An 18127-nucleotide genomic window follows, 5' to 3' on the forward strand; every position below is an offset into this window, starting at 1 on the left:
ATTTCTGAAAATAATGTATATTTTGTCTTTGCCAATATAGTCAATAATAAAATTATCATTTTTTCACAAAGTTTTTAGAAATGAAATAAATTGGTACTTATGTATTAACGCAACCACCTTGGCACAAGTTGGTAATTTAATACAGAAGGAAAGGTATTGATCATACAAGCATTGCAGTTACATGTATGTTTGGTGTGAAAATAAGCTGTTGACTTGTTATTGTTTTGCTTCACCATAAGCGAGACAAAAGAAAAAAAAAAAAAAAGCAAATACAATTATTATTATATTAAATATGAATTTGTTGCTATACAAAAAAAAAAAAAAAAAAATGGGTGTCGACCAGCCATACTATATTATTGGTTACAAAGTACTCAGCAGTGATGCCATGAGACCTTCTCATTTGAAGTGATGTTTGTTGACAAAACATAGTGCTGTAAAATTTGAATGTTTTAAAATATGAAATTGGATAATATTGGATCCTTTGCTCAATCATCTGAAAAAGTGCTCGAAGATTGATAAGAGTTATTTCTACTCATCATAAATGCAAAGAAAAACCATATTATTGAAGGAAAACTTGTCAATCCCCGTCTGTTGAATGCAGTTGATACTGCTGTTGAACTAAAATAAAAATGTTCAGAAATAGTGCTTTATGACAACTCTCTGAAACTCATACACTGCATTTATGATATAGCTGTAGTCAGTCAATCATAAATGCAATGTTTAGCAAAAAATCAGTTAGTGCAAGCTGTGAAAATGTCTGTTTTTGCAATATATTTGGATGAGAGTACATATTTTGCAAAATGTTGTCAACTGTTAGTTTTCGTTTGATTTATACAAAATGAAACAATCAAAGATGAGATGGTGTTTTTCCAAAGAGTTAACAACTACTTCTAAAGCAATTCATAGACTGACAGCAGTCCCTGGATTCTTTGCCCATCAGCGGCTGAGCGGTAAAGTCGCTGAACACTGGTAGTTCAGTCAAAGATTCAAATCCCATGAACGGGCTGGCTGTATGGGTGTTTCCATGGTTTTCCCCATGTGTAATGTGTATATGAGCCAGTTTCCTTTAGAAAGTCCTCCATGAAGGCATCCCTCCCTCTGAGATATAGCCCTCAAGGCTTTACGGTAATCACATACCCCCACCCCCCAAAAAAACACCCGGATTCTTTTGAAAATGTGAACTGTCATGTCAAAAGTAGATATGTGTATGCACAAATCACACTTCATCAATGTTGGATTTTGCTCAAGATTTAGACAGTCACAAAAAAAAAAAAAAAAACCTCCCAATGTTACAGCTATTCACTGTGTTATACATCATCAAGCCTTGGCAGCCAAGATACTTCCTAAAGTATTCAATGACGTCTAAAAATTATGCATCAAAATGCCACTCGTGTTAAAAAGAGTGCACTAAATACTGGAATTTTTACAATCCTTTGTGAAGATGTGGGAATAAAACACTATTATTTCATATGAAAGTATGCTGACTGTCAAAAGAAAATACATTAGCAAAATTATCTGAACTTTGAGATTAAATGATTCAGGTTTTGTAAATTAAAAATCAAACTGAATTGTATGTGGGATTCTGAATGCGAAGTGTTCAAGCTATATTGGCTTATCTATAAGATATTTTTGATTCATTGAACTCGCTGAAGTTAAAATCATAATGCAGAGATTCTGAAGATGGATAAGCCATTATTTGGGGTAAAATAAGTTTATCCTAGCATAGCAGAGCAAGCACTACAACTGTATTTACCATTTTCAAGCATTTATTTGTGCAGAAGGGCATTTTCAGCAGCTGCAGCAATAAAAATGAAGTATAGAAGCAAGCTCAATATTGCAAATGATTTGCATTGCAAACTTTCTTCTGCTCAAACAAGAATAGAAAACTTGTCAAAAATATGCAAACTCATTGATTTTTTTTTCCTTACCATATGTGCATGAAACCAAGATAGTTCTATAATAAAACCTTTATAAATTATATTTTTTTTTACTCTTTTTTTCTTACCTTACAGGCAAATTTATTATTATCAGGGAAGGGGTTGCAGGAATTTTCATTTTTGGCAACGAGAAGATGTGATTTAAAAAAAAAAAAAAAAAAAAAAAAAAAAAACCTTACATTTGGGAAATTCTTCTTTACGAGATTTTGCAGCAAAATTCTGCATTCTTGCAGAAATTTTACAGAAGTCTCTTCTACTGCTGGCAAAGTCCACAAGTGCATACTTTAAAATTAAGTTTAAGGGGAACAGTGGCGGCTTGTGGCTAAAATTATTGGGGGTGCTGTTCCAAAAAAATTTAACCTTTGTTTTAAAATTATGTAAAAGGAAACAAACATGTATCAAAAGAAAATTTATTTTGAAACTTCATGAAATCTTACAAGAAAAAAATTAAACATTTCTTAATTACTTTAACCAAAATTATTACAGTTCAATCTTTGTCTAGTCATTTAAAAATGAAGTCCATTCCTCTTGTTTTAATTTACACGAAAAAATCAATAATTTTCTCCTTGATCTCTGGATGACAACTGAGGAAATTTTTCTTTATTGAAAGCAATGCAAGTGCATTTAGTCTTTCCGAATTCCTAGTGCTTCTTAAAAAGTTTTCATTCTTTTCAATGTTGAAAAGCAGCATTCTGCCTTTGATGTAGTCATGGGAACTCTCAAGAGAATTTTTATCAGTTACGTAATTTCACTAAGAACATCATCTAGATAATTTTCCAAGATAAATTTCAGTAGCTCAATTAATTTGCAGTATTCATGGATATCAGATCATTGATTTGCCAATCATTGGATATGCTTCAGTGGTCAGTACTATTTCTTCTGCAGAATGTTCATTCCTAAAACTAAGCATTTCTTGTTAAACAATTTAGCAGCTGCTAAGTGTTTAGTGGAAGAATATCTGTGCATTATATCAATACATAGTTATAAAGTCACATATTTCCTTAGCTTCTGCCATCAGTGTCTTTGAAAAATTCTTACAGTACTTTGAGTTTCTTAATTCTAAAATAGCAGTTTTGAAAACTTTAAACACACTAATTTCTCTGAATTGCATTTTGTTGTATATTATTTCAACATGAGGTATCTGATAAAAAATCTTGAACCAAAACTTGAAATTATTATCATTTAGATATTTTAAAATTCCTGTTATTTTTGCAATAGTTTGATCTGCATTTGATGTTGACTGAATTTCAGTAAGGCAATATTTTAAAAGCTGCAAATTTTTATGAACTCTGTTTATGGCCCGTATGATGAAGTTCTACCTTGTGGAGGAATACCACATGCACAGAGTAAAAAGAAATCACATTTTCAGCAACATGCCAGAATTTCAGCACTGCAAGGCGCAGAACAGCCAAACACCATGTTGCTGAAACTGTGAAGCGCACAGTTCCAAACAAAGACTTTCGTAGCTTTTTCACAAAGTGGGGATGGCTACTGATATAAAGCTTCAGGATAATGTATTGTAAAAGTATAAAGAAAGAATTAAAGGGTACACTATATTAAATATTGAAAATAGTAATAAGTGGAAATAGGTGGTGCTGCAGTTCCAAGTGCTTATTACGAGCCGCCACTGAAGGGGAATATATATATATATATATATATATATATATATATATATATATAAAAAACAAGTTGTTTAAAACACTGTTGGAACTTGGAATACAAAAAACAGAATGCATACAAAAATAGTGATATTGTTTGAGTTAAAATATGCTTACGAGCATGGTTGCTTGAAGAATGGTTATGTGGATGGTTGCCAGAATTTGGCACATTCTGAAAATTTGGCGACTTCTACTTGAGTGGTTGTGATAATACGCAAGTACCAATAAATTAAGATACATTAATCTTTACCTTCTTTGATATATTATTAAAAACTTTGCTTAGTGAAGCTACAGTGGCATCTTGTGTGTAACTGTCACCATATGCATCAAAGAATTCACTTAGTTTTTCACGTGTTTGCTCAGTAGAATGAAGAAGGTCATCAGGAACCCTGAAAAGAGAAAAGTGTTACTGAAAACTTTAAAAGAGTGATTTTTCCCCTAAGCAATACACATATCATAAAAACACACTTCCATTATTTAATTAATGACAGAAAAATGAATGAAATACATGACCTGATCACGAATATTACTAAAACATAACTGCACATACCAGAAACACAGAGTAATTTGAAAAGAAATTCTAAGTTCTTGTATGAACATCATGCCATTATCCAATGAACAGATGAAAAGACAAACTTTGTCCATCAGCTGTTGCAGGGTAGGGTGAAAGCATAATGTACACAAACAAAGCTTGGCTCTTAACTTTCCACATTATATAAACATTTGCATTTCTGATATTTCTCTGAACACTTTTTTTAATTTTAATTTTAATTAAACAATTTATTTGCTACAATGTAGGCTCTTTAGAGTTTTAGCTCAGCTCTGTAGAAAAACCATTGGAAACGTGAGGAAGAGAAAAAGATGAAAATAAAAATAAGAAGTTTAATAAGATTATACATACTTGAAAAGAAATACATACATGATTATATTTACACATATACATGAGACGATTATAAATATTCAAATTATACATTCAAAGTTACCAAAGAAAGAAAATTCCAAAACTCAGAGTGGTCAATTGATTCAGTAGCTACATGTCACATGACCAATAATATAATTTTTTTCATAATCTTAGATAGAAGTAAAAACGGAGCCAATAACAATTGCTAGTGGTACTCAAATGAAGTTAGAAGGCAGTGGAGAAGGATACTTATATCTCACAGTGAATGAAGACAATAAAATAGAAAAAAACATACATCAAAGGAGGACTAATATCCATATGAAAAATCACAAATAAGGCATTTACAGATGAATTTGAAGAAGATACTTGCCAAATAAAAAAGAAAAATAAAACCGTAGGAATTGCTGAAATAGAAGGAAATTTATGTCCAGATGCTAACACAGAAGAAGGAATTGAAAAAGAAGAAATTCCCCTACTTACCAAGAAGATCTGAAAGAACGACTAACGGAATACAGCCAAGCAGATTTTCATACATGGAAAAGAATGTTAAAAATAAAAATTCCTAAAGATTAGCAAGAACAGAAAACTTTTCCAACCAAAGAAAAGGAGGTGTGGTTGAAATTCATAAACACACACACACACACACACACACACACAAAAAAAAAAAAAAAAAAGAAAAAAAAAAAGAAATCTTTAAAGAGAAATAAAACACGGGAACTAGTTATCTTTCAAAAGGAAAGAAAGCAATTGGAAATAAGTGGACATTCAAAATAAAATCTGATGCTTCAGGAAACATTATCAGATATGTAGATCATCTAGTTGCTAAAGGATGCTACCAAAACTTCGGGTATGACTATTAAACCTTTGTGACAATCTTAAAATACACTACAATAAGGACTATCTTGGCAACAGCAACTGAAAAAACATGCATGTAAACTATATGACAAATCAAATAAATGAATTATGAGTTCCTTACACTGTTACACTTAGTGTTGCTTTTGGATATATTTAGTGTACCTTCTTTATTTTAAATTTTGGAAAGCCTTGACTCCAGTTTATGATGGTGGGAAAGCATTATTTATCAGAGGAAGAATATATTCACATGATAAATGAGCCAATTAGTGACAAAAATTTAATGCTTATAGATCACATAATGCAGGAATTTGCATTTCTTCATGCTTCAAGATTTATTCAGTCTTCATTTAAATTTTTTTACTTGTTCTTGAAAATAGTCTTTGTTGTATTTTATTTCATGAAGTTTATTAATGTTTTCGAAAATTATTTCTCAATATAAGCAAATTTTTAATGTATTTTTATGAATATTAAAGGGAAAAATTATTAAATGCTAATTTTAACATGTATGGCAGCTTAAATAATAATCTAAAATGATACTGAAAATTAAGATATTAGAGCTTAAACATCCTTTTGGAAAGTTTTTTCTAAAGTCTGGCTTAGCAACGCAAAACTCCTGTCCTGTGACGTTATTCTTTTTTTTTTTTTTTTTTTTTTTTGCTTCCACCTCATTCTGAAGGAAAATCTTAAAGAACGATGCACCATCATGAAAAGGTTAAAGGGAAATTTAATTTGATTCTTGCATGTTGAAGAGATAAAATAACTTTAAATATACAATACATAATGCTCAGCCAATCACAGAGCCGAAAACTTATCATCCAGTATATACTGATATTGAATAATACCAAAACAAAGTTAAGGTATAATTTTCCACTGCAAATTGCTCCAGAATGTAAATTCTGAAAAGATTTTACAGTAAATTTTTAAGATGAAGATGCAGATACACAAAGCTTCATATGTGTAACATGAATAAGAAGCCAAAAGCCTTCATGAAGGTATCATCTCCTTAAGCAGGCAGTCCTCATGTGCTTTGCATGTTCAAATCCAAGCTAACCACAAGCTTCACACCTAAGCAACATTATACATGCGTGTTTAAGAATTTTAAAGTATACTGTTTTGTTTTAATATTTTTTTAAGTTATCAAGGTAAATGTTTTTATCCACATATATGTTTTCCACAAAGTATTTGAATAAAAAATGCACTGCATAATTTTAAATTAAGCAAAATGCAGTTTTAAATATGAATAAATCCTACCATGCACGCTGCCCAAGTAAAATAATGTAATCAATTTCTTTTATCCTAAGTACCATGTCTCACTATCATTATTCTAGTCACCTTCCATTCATTTTATTTCACTTTATGATATATTTGTTTTATTATTTATTAATATATCACTTAATGCTGTATTCAGTTTTTAGTTGTTCATTATTTTGTTTATTACTATTTATTTTTTTCCTTTCTTTTTGACAGCCTTTTACAAGGCCCAGGTACTTTCAGTTTTTGAAACTAAGCCCTGGATAACCGGGATATGAAAAAAAAAACCATATATTTATCAAAGCTATTAAATCTGTTAACATACCAAGGTAACAATGTTTTCTCTTCAAAGCATCGGTTGAGCCAATCAGATGTCACAACATCATATGCATTAGTACTGATAATATTTCTAACTTTAGCTGTAACTTTATCAGAGACAACACAAAATGTCCTGCTTCCTGATTTAAAAGAAAGTATATAATATAAAGCAATATACATAGCTTTGAAACTGAATGAACTAATTCTTTTTCACAAAATTTTTATGACAATGAAATAGTGATGTCGAACTATATATTAAAATATGGCATTATATAAAATAAATACTCAAATATAAATCACAGCTGAAACTATAAATCTATGATTACAATATATATACATATATGTGTGAAGTTTAGGATTATGTATCCTTAGATTGCCAATAGATGGCAGTAGTGTTTGCTTGTAAAAAGAAACTGTGATGTCATAATTATGTATATGTATCAGTTCGTCTTTGGTGTTCGTCAATAAACATTGTATGGAATAATGCTCCTCTGTTTATTACTTTAACTACAATCCAGTCTGATTTATTAGAGACTTACATATTTTGTTTATGCTCCCGCCCATGCATCCGTAAATTGATGCATCAATTTTACTGAACTTCAAGATTATAAAGTCTTTCAGTTGGTCTTCTAATAACACCCTTATCCAACTGAATCTCACAAGATCTAATTCTATCATCTATTCCGTGAAATAATTCCTTAATCCTACCTATCTTCCAGTTACAGCGTTTCACATTATCTTCTCGTACAAGTACAACATCATTAATTTTAAACACGGGAGAATTCTTTGGAGGTTTTGAAAACATGACTGATCTTAATTCTAACAAATATTCTTTATAAAACCTTTTCCAAAAATGCTTTAATATTAATTGCCTATGCTTTCATCTTTTAATCAACTGAGATCTTGTAGATTCTAGTTTAGATTCAGGTGAAGGTAAAACAGTCAATCTAGATCCAGTTATAAAATGAGATGGTGAAAGAGGATCAGGTTCATTTGGTTCATTGTATACATACGTTATAGGTCTAGAATTAATAACAGCTTCAACTTCAACTAAGACAGTATACAGTTCTTCATAATATAAAGAAGCTTTACCTAAGAATATGTGTGTGTGTGTACACATACACAATTTCATTGACTTTAGCACTGGAGATCACTCACTACTCCCATAGATGAAAAAGAATATACATAAATCAATATTTTAATATTAAAGTCCTCTAACATTATTTTCTGATTAAGATTATTTATATAAATAACCAAAAAACAGAATAGTTACTACTAACAAATTATTGTATTAAAATTAATCAATTTCCTCATAAATTTCAGCATCCAAATGAAATTTATACTACCCTTAAACATAATGCCATGCATGTAAGATTACTGAAGACATGATACGAGAGCACTTTTTGGACTTCTGAGTTATTTACTCCCAAGAGCATGCAAAATAATTGAGTAAATATTTTACTTTGTGGATAATAAGAATTCCTTTAAAGCCTGAAGTCTTTTTGCCCAGCTGCAAGTTTGTTAGTTAATTGTTTAAACTTTGATATTCTTTCAGAATCATGAAATTCTGAATGATATGATTAACTATACTTATCAACCAAACCTTGCTACTAATGAATACTGAAAATATATTTAGCAATTATATAATATTTAGGTAAAATGAGTCTAGTGAAGACTTGCTTATTTAACATGTATTGCAAATAAAGTTTAAAAATGTATCAGGTCTTTGTATTGTGTATAAAAGATATGCATATTTGTGATGGAGGAAGAAAACATTCAAGGAGAATGAAATAGATACTTATGAGCAATATCTGTTAAAACAACAGTTAATGTATACTTAGTGCAAGTTACATATAAAAATGGTAAAAGTAGAGAGGTATTTCTGAGGAAATGGAGGCTAGATTTCTATAAGTAAATCCTACATGAACTTAAATATGTGTCTAGCATGTTTAGATAGATATTTAAGGTCCAAAGGATTCATCAAACATTTACCCTACATATTAATATCAAAACCATTTTTATATTGATACATTTATGAGAACTGGTAACAACTTATGTTTTTTCGTATTTTACGTTTTTAAAAATAAAATATCTGATGTGGACACCACACTAACTTTGTTGTATGGCCTATTAAATTATACTTTTAACCTGCACCTCATTTAAACTTACTTCCTTGAATTTCAACATAAATATATTTTACATTCAATCAGTTAAGTTCTCATCTCGCAGAAAGGCAAAAATACATAAAAACTCAGTACATCCTCATTAAAAATTGTATACTACAGAAAAACCTAAAACACCATATACAGTTCAAAACTATTATTATTATTATTATTTTACAATTAAAGTGTTTCCACACAAAAAGAAGCAATTTGGCCAACAAGCAGGAAGATCAAATTTTTGGTGCACAAAATTGAAAGTTAACTTTTGGTCCCACTGGCAAAAAGACACTGCATTTGGCACACTATATGACTTAATTCACTGTTCTACTAAGAGTTTCAAATGTACACGAATGGCAGCCTTGTTAGGCCTAGAGCCACTTAAAATTTAAATTTTTGATAATTCTACAACTACTGCATGTAGAATAAAAGCATAAAACCCTTTAGCAGAACGTAAGAACAATATAATACCCACTTTTAAAGCAAAAAATTCACAATTTGCCATCATATAAGAATAAGAAACTGAGCTTACCAAACCGAGTAAAAGAAAATATATATATATATATGTTTGGTGTAGCTGATTGCAATGAAAAAAGGGGAAGTGCACGACTACATGTTATAGCAGTCCCAAATATACAAAATTTCAACATTCTACGGCTATTTGTTTTCAAGTTATGTGAGATACATATGTATGCATGCACAGACATCACACACACACACACAAAATCTCTTCTGAATCTATTTTAAATCTATTCTGGAAAAAACAGTCTTTTATTCTCTCTGTAGGTCTGTTTAGATAATCAATTGTGAAATCATATATTTTTGCAATAAATCATATTTTCACATATTTATATTTTATAGCTACCTGTAAATATGAATTAATTTAAAATCATCAATTATTTATTAATATCTAGATATCTTTATTTCATTATTAAATTATTTTCTTCTAAGAATCTTTTTATTTAATTTTTTTTAGTGTGAAAATATACGAGGGCTATCCAGAAAGTAGATTACGTTTTGGAATAAAAAAATAAACAAAGTATAGGAAACAAATTTTATTATATACAGATGAAAGCCACACTCAAATACTACTTTTCTACATAGTCACCATACAAATTAAGGCATTTATCGTAGCGATGTACGAGCTTGGAAATTCCTTCGTCGAAAAATTCGACCGCCTGCGCCTTCAACCACTTCGTTACCTCTTCTTGCAGCTGTGCGTCGTCATCAAAACGCTGCATAGCCAGCCACTTCTTCATTGCTGGGAATAGGTGGAAGTCACTCGGTGCCAGGTCGGGACTGTACGGTGGATGAGGAAACAACTCCCACTTAAAAGATTCAAGAACTTTACGAGTGACATTTGCCATGTGGGGCCGGGCGTTGTCGTGAATCAACAAGATCTTAGAGCTGAACATTCCTCTGCGCTTGTTTTGAATTGCTCTTCTGAGTTTTTGGAGAGTTTGGCAATACCTTTGAGAGTTTATTGTAGTGCCTCTTTCCAGGAAGTCCACCAAAATTACACCTTTTCTGTCCCAAAAAACAGTCGCCATCATCTTCCTTGCCGACATTGTTTGCATGCATTTCTTGGGTTTTTGGGGAGAACTTGTGTGCCCCCACTGCATTGATTGCAATTTCGTTTCACAGTTCACATGTTTCACCCATGTTTCGTCACCAGTAACGATGCAATCGAGTAAAGAGTCACCATCCTTATGGTAAGCGTCCAAAAAGTTCAATGCTGCAGCCATTCCATGATTTTTGTGGTCCTCTGTCAAGATTTTTGGAATCCATCTTGCACAAAACTTGTGGTAACCAAGCTTTTCGCTGATGATTTCGTGCAACAAACTTCGCGAAATTTGTGGAAAACTCAAAGAAAGTTCTGTTATTGTGAAATTTCGATTTTCACGGACTTTAGCATCGACTTTTTCGAGAAGTTCGGCAGTCACTATGCTGGGTCTCCCACTTCGATCTTCGTCGTGAACATTGGTTCGGCCATTTTGAAATCTTATGACCCACTGACGCACTCCACCTTCAGTGATAATGTTGTCCCCATACACTTCACGAAGCTGCCGATAGATTTCTATCGGTTTACAGTTTTTTGCAGTCAGAAACCTTATTACTGAGCACACCTCGCAGCTCGCGGGATTTTCAATTAACGCAGACATTTCAAACTGTCACAGTATCTGAACGGAGCACAGCACGAACCTCTCACTAGCACGGCTAGATGCAGACTGAGCTGCGCAACGCTCTGACCCCAAGATGGCCGCGCTAGCCCCGCCCCTAGCGGACACAGACGGAAACGTAATCTACTTCCTGGATGGCCCTCGTACATGCAAATCAAGATAAATTGCAACTGGGTAACTGTATGCATGTGAGTCATCAAGACAAAAAAAGTCTGAGAAATACTAATATAAGGTAAGATATGAGCACAGCACATAACCCTTGTTAAATATTTTAAAAGAGGAGAAAATGATTTTATTTATTTACATTATTTCAATTCTACATATATCATTTATACCCTTACTTAAAAGAACTTTTGGAATGGCAATGTTAAAAGCATGAGTTTTCCCAATTTTTATTGTTCACTTTAATGACAAACTATTCATAATTATGACACACACTGAATATATTGGCTGTTAACTTATGTGTTAAAACATCGTCAGATAACAACAAATAATAAATTAATTATGAAAAACATTATGAAAGTTGTGAACAAGTTTACATGCATAAATATCAACAAGTTTTAACTTCATTCAGATTTGGAAATTCAGTGCATGTTAATGAAGCACATGTTGAAAATGTCATGTAAAGAAATATTTTCATTAACATTTGTACCAAAGGTTTGTACATCTTATCAATCAACTTTTTAAATGCCAAATAAAAAATAATTTTCTTTACAATTTGACAATATACTGGCAGTAACGAAAAACCTTTTACATTTCATTCTTTACATTTTCATTCTATATCAGTAACAGAACATCCTTTATTAACATTGAACGTCATCATTTTTTACATAAATCAAATGGGTAAATTTCAGGTAACTTTGATGAAGTAACATTTTTATAGAAACAAAATTTGAAGTTTAGTTTAAATGCAATGGGACCTAAAAAATGTAAGGCAAGGATACCAAAACCTAGAATTGATAATAATGATGTTATTTACACTCTAAAAAACATCTAGTGAATATTTTCAGTTCACAGGTACTTCACAAATTTTCGACAAAATAATAGTAAGACGTCTCAAATAAAATTTTTCATGGGAGGTCATAGCTGACATTTTTATATACAATTATGAAGAAAACTAATATGTGACAGAAGTTGCTCAGTTAACTGATAAACTATTAGAAGTGTGATATAAGCTATGAAATGTGTATAAAATAATGACAAAAGGTCTGTGACAAATACCTTTTTTTTTTTTTTTTCTTTTTTTCTTTTTTTCATTTCTTAAAGAAATATAAATTAAAATATACATTAAATAATGTTATACAGCAGAAATAATATTAAAAATAAAATGAAGCACTACATATTACCAGGATTTTGAACAAATTTTCCTCCATACTCAGCAATTTTTCTTTCCAGCTGCTGTTTATTTTCCAGAGATGCAGACATAACACATATCTCCTTGTCTTTCAATAATTCTGAAATCTTAAGTAAGATTAAGTAATTAAAATGAATTGATTTATAAAAATGGCAGATTATTAAGACAGAATGTTATAACTACTGATCCTTATGTTAAGAAGGACAATAACCTTAACAAAATTCATCAGAGGAAAGGAAGTAAAGTGCTTAACCTTACAATTGAAGTTATAAATTAACTCACAGAATCAAGTTACAGATTTAAAAAGTTTCTTGATTTAAAAATTTTTTCTTGTTTCTCAAAGAAAACTTAAGCAAATGATCTCAATTTAAAGGATTATAAAAAAGTTCCAAATATTTTTCAACTTTAAATTTTTAAGGAATTTTCTCAGAAAGAATAAGCCAATTTACTAATCATCTTTAAACTACAATTCATCCCTGATCACAAGTAAGAATTGTCTTCATTTCAAAGAGACAATAGAACAACTGTTCTATTCCTGCCAATCTATAAAAGTGAACTATAGTCTCCGGATATGAAAATAATTTAGTCATTTAAAATGAAGTACAAAAAACAGAAGATTATTGCAGAATTTATAAGAGAATAATGAATATTTTCAGATTTATGGAATGAATCAGTGGTATCTGAATGAAATTTCAAATTTTTATTACAATGTAGCATCTAGTGCAATCTACCTTTCATCAAAATCTTGAATATACAACTGAAGATTGAACAAAAATTCTAATGAGGAGGAAATATAACACATTACATTCAGGAATATACTTATGACAGCACAGAAATTCTTAACAATATATGAAATATATAACTTTATATATATATAAGTAAACAAGGTAATTATTAGTAAGAAATTGACCAATACTCGCGCTTATTTATATATATATATATATGTATGCAATATTGCAGAAATATTGAATGCATTGCTGTGATCCATTATGAAGAGCAAACTTGGTAGCCAAGGCAGATTAAATATTAATTCTTATTTCAATTTACACTTGTGGGGATACTCTAACCATGCCTTATTCAACACATTTACGTTTTTGATACTATTGCAATAAGAAGAAAACAATGTGGCAGTGTCCTAGTGGCTACAGAAGTAGAAGTACAGTGCTTAATTATCCAGTATGGCAGCTTATTAAAACACACATTTTGGTTTAGGAAATTCTGAGTTCATTAGATGGTCATTGTTATGTGTAAGTCATATTATATGGATTAATCTAGAAATAACACAGTCCAGAAAAAGTTATTACTATATTTAGAGTAGAGAAAGGGAATATCCAAATTAAAATGAGGAAATAAGGACTCTTTGCTAACTCAAGTCATAATTTTGATTTACACATTTTTATCTTACATTGAATTATTATTTTTATTTTTTCATATAATGAAATGTAGATTCTTTTATATATATATATATATATATATATAATAGAATGTTTTAGTGTAGTTCATAAAGGCCAGTTTATGAATATTAATACATCAGTTAGTTCAAGTGGATATGCCTAATAGATGGAAATATTTGTACTTGGAAAAAGCTGTAGCGCCTTCCAGTCTATGTAAAATAAGATAAATAGAAAAGTAATAATAAAAGTAAAAAACCACTATTTCAATAATACTATTACAAATGAAGGTAAAATTCACGTTATATTAAAAAAAAAAAAAAATAGCTACGAAATTTTGAAATTTTTGTGTTTATTCAATAATAATAATAATAATAATAATAATAATAATGGGTGTATAAAATTTTTATCTTTGTGATATTGTATGAAAGGAGGATTTGAAAAGTCTTTTCGGAAGAAATATTATTATGTAGACTTTAAAACACAAAGACTTTTGGACTAAAAATTAAATAGGACTCCAAAATATTATTAGAGTTTATATTGTTATGTGGGTATGGGCTTGTAAGATTGAATGCAGACAGAACCAATGTTTGCTTGATAAAATTTATTAAAAAAAAAACAATTCTGCAACTTTTCCCTCAAAAGTACTCTTCTCAGTATGACAGAGCACAATCAATAGTTACCACTTCAAACTGCTAAAAACGTTGAACCCAAGGCAATACTAGAAAAGAAAAAAAACTCAAATGTGTTAAGCTTGCGCAATGGTCTCTCGATTCTCTGAGCTAAACTGAAAAGTGATATTCTCTTCTATCTTATAAAGGTTTCCCTTATCCACCAAGAAATTTACAGTACCTTCAATTTCTCGAAATTGCTGAAAGGCATACGCAGTTACAGTTAGTTACATAAGGCCGGATATACATTTACATAGGAATCGTACCAAATAGTCGGCAAATGGTCAGTAAGTCTGGTGGCAAAAAATGTCACCAAAACCATTGCCAGCAGAGATATCCATTTAACTCAAATTGACTTCGCCCTGTTTTTTAGTAGTGATAACCACAATGAATGTTGGCAAACTCTTCATGAAAAGATATGGCAAATCAGCCCCCAAATAACACTTATTGAGTACGTAAATTATACCCAGGAAATACAGACACTATGTTTTTATGGGAAGAATGTATTTTGGAAATCATATAAACTTTTTTAAACACTGACAGTCAGTGTCTAATGAAAAAGACATATTATATCAGAAAATTATATTTTTTATGGGAAGAGATATCGGCCATCAAAACTGAATAGCAATTAAAAATACAAGCTTTTGGATCTGAAACTCCATTTAATTTCTCTTTCTATGCTATTATACAAATCATTATCCCCAAACTCTCCCTCTTAAACTTGCATTTAGTAACCAACAGATGAATAAAAACTTTCTGCACTAAAAGCTTATTTATATATTTTGAGATTTTAGCGAGATTTAAAATATTCTAATATTGTCAGGTGAGTGAGGTATTGAACAATCATTACTTTTTCACATTGCTTTTAGACAGACTAATTTTTTCCCCCATAAAATTCTGCGGGATTTAAAATTGCATGATTTTCAGGATTTATCTAAGATTATTACATACCTTTTCTTTGCCAAAATATGATAATATCTTGTAAAGTACCTGATTAACTAATCAGATAGAGATTATAGTCCCATTCCATTACAAAAGATAAATTTTGTATTTTTTTTTTTTAACTTCCATTGTATAAAGTAACAAACATACCTGCTGAACATCACTTATGTCGGTAGGGCGGAAATGAGGAGCAATGGTGATCATTTTTTCTTTTTGCAATTTTTTCTTCTTTGGAGATGGTTCCTCCTCTTCTTCAACAATATTTCGGGTAGCAAGCCTTCCTTCAGCAAGCTTGTTAAATATAGCAAATAAAATTATGTTATGTTCAGTTACAAATAAATTTGCTTTTTCTAAAATAAAGACAAAGTATTAGGCTATTGCTACGGAGAAATTAAGAAAAAGTAGCAAAAATTTTCACCATCTGTAAAATTCATTAGCAATATCTTGAATAATTTTTGTAAAATACAGAACTCATTCTATATTTTTCTGATGATAGATGAAAAACGCTGTCTATCACTACTGCATACTACTGAACACTATTACATATTGGTAAGCCATACATGAACACTGACACTCTATCCAATGACTAACAAAAATGTATTTTTATTGTACAATAATCACACAAAACTAATTCCCCCAAATTATAAATAAAGGAAAAAACAAAATACACTAAATTAAAATATACATACTAAAAAAAAGTTAATACTTTTTAATGTGAAAAATGTGATATGTTACATACATACAGAGAGAAGCCAGTGACAGATTTTTGAAATGGGAATGGGCTCAGCTAAATAAACTTTTCAAGCCCTTAAAATGTGAGGCCTTTTGCGCTTCTGATTTGCATGTCCTTATGTACCTACCGCTGATAGATTTTAATGAATTTGAATTTATAGATGATACTTTATGCTCTAGTTCTTGAAAAGAAATGAAAGAAGCTGAAATTTTTTAAATTATGGCTATAAAACTTAGTAATCAGTTAGATAATATCAGAGCAAAAATGCACAGGCAGAATGAAAAACTTTTGTTACTATATTTTCCATACAATTACCCCCTTCCCCAGGGAAAAAAAAAAAAAAAGGATTCCATTACAATATTTAAAATCAGATTAAATAATCAATTAGCTCACTACAAAAAATAAATGATACTAGTTACTTTTTTCCCTAGGACAAATGCATTATACATTTACAAAACAAAAATTATTTCTGAATACATTTACATTTCTCAGATTCTCTAATTCTGTTGTTGTCATGCATTGGTACCATGGTTTATCATAGCGAATTTTCTCAACCCTTGGAAAACGTAATGTATAATTTGTTGTAAAACAACTGCTTCGGACTATCTCAGCAGCTTTTACCTGGGGGGGGAAAAAGTGAAATACAATAAATTACTAATAAATATAATGCTATTACATAGAGATTAAATAATACAACAAACATTTGCTAATTCAGCTGATAGTTACAAATATTTTATGACTACAATAAAGTACTAATTTGAAAAATAAAACATTATATTGATGAAAATTACCAACATATATTGTATAAATATACAAACAATTAAAATTAACAGGCATCTTTCTTATATTTGCAATTTTATTGAAATTAAAAAAAAAAAAAAAAAAAAAAAAAGAGGAATTTTTCTGTTAACTTAAAAGAAGGACAGCCAAAATCAGTGGAAGAGCCATTGGATGAGGTTCTGTTAAAATTATTACCAACCTTTCATTCATTACAGTCATGATCTTATAGGGTTTTAAGGAAAGTTTCTTGCCACCGCAAATATTGCCTGCACAAACTGTTCATGCTGGCATGTTAAATCATATTTTGTCAAATGATTTTTGGCATTTGAGAGAAAGACTTGCTTTAGAACAATAAGGTTGTGAAATTTGAAAAAAAAAAAAAAAAAAAAAAAAAACATTATCATTAAATACACGGTGTCTGAAATGGAGCCATCATGCTACTAGATTAGAACATCATTTACTATTGCAAAATGTCAGCTACAGAATGTCACCAAATCATGTATACAGCTTTAGGTACTAATGCTCTATCATATGACACAGTGAAGGTTTGGTACCAAAGAACTATGCCATTCGATGGAAAAATAAAAGTATTTTTTTAATTACGCATTACATTGAGAATAAACAGTTATGAAAAATTCTGCCACTTTTAAGGCAGGAATTATCGAAACTAACTTATAGAAAATAAGTTCGCATGAAGTTTCAGTATAAAAAAAACATATTCTAACATTTAACCCCTCACTTTTTCCCCCTTTAAAATTATGGGCTGAGATTTGCTTTCTGTTCCTATGCCTAAACTTTAAAGAAATATGAAGTCGGAAAATCCAAAATTAATCTTACACATCATCAGCATTAAAATTTAAACAATTTTTACATCATAGCACGAAATCTAGAGAGTAGCACTAGTTTGCATGGTTTTAATTCCATATTTTATGTAGAAGCTTGATTAGTGCTAAATTTCTTCAATAAAAAGAGTGCATACTAAGAAGGTTTTCATGAA

The 18127-nt window shown here is 30.4% G+C and overlaps 1 protein-coding gene across 2 annotated transcripts in view; it reads right to left on the reverse strand.

Annotated features, from left to right (window-relative positions):
• The window catches only part of DNAlig4 (DNA ligase 4), a 69025-nt gene that overhangs the window by 12487 nt on the left and 38411 nt on the right, over positions 1-18127 (reverse strand). For both annotated transcript variants that reach the window (XM_035368774.2, XM_085826837.1), the window contains exons 13-17: positions 16834-16971; positions 15768-15908; positions 12606-12720; positions 6928-7060; positions 3846-3984 (exon numbers count right to left, since the gene is read on the reverse strand). In XM_035368774.2, coding sequence (XP_035224665.1) covers positions 3846-3984; positions 6928-7060; positions 12606-12720; positions 15768-15908; positions 16834-16971 — 666 coding nt within the window. The remainder of the gene's footprint in view (positions 1-3845; positions 3985-6927; positions 7061-12605; positions 12721-15767; positions 15909-16833; positions 16972-18127) is intronic.

This window comes from Stegodyphus dumicola, chromosome 11 (assembly GCF_044657685.1).
Source record: "Stegodyphus dumicola isolate Sdum_Otavi_A_Nest chromosome 11, ASM4465768v1".
Lineage (NCBI taxonomy): Eukaryota > Metazoa > Arthropoda > Arachnida > Araneae > Eresidae > Stegodyphus > Stegodyphus dumicola.